The sequence below is a fragment of the Propithecus coquereli genome, unplaced genomic scaffold, assembly GCF_000956105.1.
Source record: "Propithecus coquereli isolate 6110/MARCELLA unplaced genomic scaffold, Pcoq_1.0 Scaffold451, whole genome shotgun sequence".
NCBI classification, from domain to species: domain Eukaryota; kingdom Metazoa; phylum Chordata; class Mammalia; order Primates; family Indriidae; genus Propithecus; species Propithecus coquereli.
Window position 1 is genome coordinate 302,457 of NW_012150297.1, and position 3,335 is coordinate 305,791.

At 52.6% G+C, this 3,335-nt stretch overlaps 1 protein-coding gene across 1 annotated transcript in view; it reads left to right on the top strand.

The window, feature by feature from the left end:
• Positions 1-3,335, top strand: part of PNOC (prepronociceptin) — a 26,148-nt gene that overhangs the window by 6,721 nt on the left and 16,092 nt on the right. Inside the window, exon 2 of the mRNA XM_012654937.1 lies at positions 2,830-2,978. Coding sequence (XP_012510391.1) covers positions 2,853-2,978 — 126 coding nt within the window. The 5' untranslated portion in view covers positions 2,830-2,852. The remainder of the gene's footprint in view (positions 1-2,829; positions 2,979-3,335) is intronic.

Here is a 3,335-nt window from a genome sequence, read left to right on the forward strand (position 1 = left end):
AAAAAAAAAAAAAAAAAAAAAAAGGCGTACAGGCTAAATGTTCCAGAAGTTTATATTCCTTCCTCAACTCACCCCTAAATCCCATTTACCCAGAATTGGAAATAACAAATATCAGTCAAACCACCAAACCTCTCCTGATTGTGCCAGTTGCCACGGTTAATGAGGTTCATGAAAAACCTCAGCCGGAGGGCATTTCACTAACAGCTGTCACAACTCGTCAGCTCAGCCTGTGTGCACATCACACGTGGCAATTGCAATCTCAGGAAGGAAAGGAAACGGCCCCTTTTCCATCGACATACAGCCACTGCCATCTTGTGGCCACAGAGGCACAGCCGTGCCGTTCCAGACAAATTCTACAAAAAACGTTTCCTGACTCGAAAGATGGAAACTTAGTAGAATAAGAAATGTAAAAGCAACCTTCAAATGAAACAAAAAGATTCAGGCAGTCCACAGTTCAAGACTGGCTTGTGTTGTAAAACATTTGCCTTACACGGTGGTTGTTTGGAACTCGAGATACGTTTTCTCTTCAGAAGCACCCCGAAGGGGTGAGGAGCGCCCACAGCTCGTCCACCAACCCGTTTGCCCTGCCCCGCCCTCGCCCCTCACGCTATTCCAACCGAGCCCCACGGCCACTCTCAACCGGCCCTCTGCCAAAACGTGCCTCGGACTTCCCGCTTCGGATGGCATCATCTTGCCTTGCTCTGGAACAAAACTAGCTCCCACTTTACTCCCCTCAAACTAGAGAATTCCCTGATAGACACTTTGTGGGTGACACGGGTACTGCAGTAGTCCCTGTGCCGTGAGCCACCTGGGCCCCAAGGAGGCAGAAGCCCCCAGACACTCCTCAACTCTGTGTGCTAGAGGAAGGTGGCTGCTGAGACTCGCCACTGTCATTTGTCAAACTCTTACTAAGACCTCTCAAGCGTGGCTCTCTGTGCTGAGGTCTGGAAATACAGAGAACCACAGAACAGGGTCTCTGCCCCCCAGGAAGTCACAGCCCAGTGGGAAAAAGACACATAAGTCCAAGTTTACCATGTATCGTGCTAAGTGCCGTGAAACAGATTAATAGTATTAGAGAAATAATGCTACGTGCTGAGCTCTGTCCTTCTTTTATAAGCTTTTATATTGTTCTTGTTACATGACAGGTGCTATCTTAACTGCTTGCAAACATTAGCCCGCTAAGCGTCCTATGAGATAGGTACTATTGTCACCCCGTTTTTGCAGAGGCTTACGTACAGCTAGCAAGTTGCAGAGCTGGGATAGGAGCCCAGGCAGTGTGTAGTGACGAGCAGACAAGGAAATGCACGTCATGAGAGCTCTGCGACGTGGGTCTGTTGTGCCCACCTGACAGATGAGGCAGCCAAAGCTCGCTGGCGTCCCGCTATGAAGTGTGGCCTCCAGACGCCAGAACAACAGAGGAGATTGATCTAAACCAGACCAGGGGGTGGAGATGGCTTCCCAGAGGGGACCATTCTTGAGGTGGGTATGACGTACGAATTGGAGAAGGGCATCCTTGGCAGAGGGAACAGCAAGCGTCAAGAAACGAAGACTTTACAAGCCTGATGCGGAACTCCATGTGATTCACCGAGACAGGAAGTGACGCAAGGGCAGGTGACAGGAGAGGAGGCAGTAGCCAGAGCTAAGCTGAGTCCTTGCAATCCCCTGACGGCAGCTGGGGTCATAGAATTATTTTAAGCATGAAGTGCCATCATCAGATTTGGAGGTGGCTTGGAGGGAGGCCAGATCTTTAGGTGGACTAATTAGGAGGCTACCGCAATAACCAAGGCAATAAATCTCAGCTAAGGCACTGGCCCTTGGGATAGAGAAGAAAAATTCAAATCTCCAATGTGCATTTGAGATCCATTCATTTACACAGCTGCTTGTGTTCATGATCCATCAGCCCGGGACATCCCATCATCTATAGGGAAAGCTCCGTCCCTTTAGGATGGCAAACGAGACCCTGTTCCATCTGGACCCACCTCCCTTTCGGCAGGTACTTACCTTGGGGAGTGTGGGCAGGTGGCCCCGGACACCTGTCTGCTCACCGCCCCCCATGGGCTATGCCTGTGCCCTTGAAAATGCTGTTTCCTGGCTCTCTCCCAGCTGCAGACCCCTCCTTCCTCCTGTCGACCTGCCCCCTCTCACCGCCTTCTCACACCAGCGCTTCGCACCTGTGTGAGTCACCTGGGAATGTCGCTCAAACCGCAGGTCCTGATTCGGTGGTTCTGGGTGGGGCCCAAGAGTCGAACAAGATCCCAGCTGGTCTGCAAGCTGCATTCGAGTAGCAAGACCTTATACATTTTCTTTAATAAACCTCAAATTCTATTCATCTCACTCCTGCACAGCACTCTGCACAACGCCTCAGATCTCATTTCATCTTCACAATGGCCCCATGACAAGGCAGGTACCCCTGTCCCCCTTTCGTGGCTATGAAAACTGAGGCTCAGAGAGGTTGACTTGAGGTCACACACTGGTCAGCTGCAAAGAGAGCCTTTAGCTCCCAGGAAAGCTGTCTCCACCACCCCACAGCCGCTCCCAGAAATGTTCGCGTGGTGTCGTGGCCAGCTGGGTGGCAGGAATCACAGGGCGCTCTCCCCAGGAACCCAGACACCAGCCTGTGCGTGAGCCTTGGGCCTGGGTGATAGGACCAGGTCGCTGTGCCTTTGACAACCCACACCCTCCTGAGACGTGAATCTCAGGCCCCTGGCGTTGTCCCCACTAGGAAGTGCCTTTCCCACATCCCCTGGGCGAGGGTCTCCAGCCCTGACCAGCCCCACCCCCAGCCCAGAATGGCCGCACTAACCGCCGCACACCCCCCGTGTGTTTTAGCATCTGCCTCCTGCTCCTGCACCATGAAAACCCTGCTCTGTGACCTGCTGCTGCTCAGTGTCTTCTCCAGCGTGTTCGGCAGCTGTCAGCGGGACTGTCTCACCTGCCGGGAGAAGCTCCGCCCGGCCCTGGACAGCTTCAACCTGGAGGTAGGTCCCCAGGCGGGAGGGGTCTCGCCATCCAGAGCAGGCTCTGAGTGGGAAACTGAGGCCTCCCCCAGGGGTCGCAGGATTTGCCCAGTGTCCCGTGGCCAGGAGGAGACAGAGTCAGGGTTGAGCTGCATCCTCCTACTGGGAACCCGTGACCTTTCCACCTTCCACCTGCAAATAAAGCCCTGCGTGTGCGGCGTGTTGTTCCCAGGACAAAAAGAAGGCGTACGCATTTTAGACAACTTGGCAAATTCAGAAAAGTGTAAAAAAAAAGAAAAAATTAAAATCACCTTTAACCTCACCAGTCAGAGAAAGAATCCTACTTTTTTTCACTTATCATACCAGGATAATGGTCTC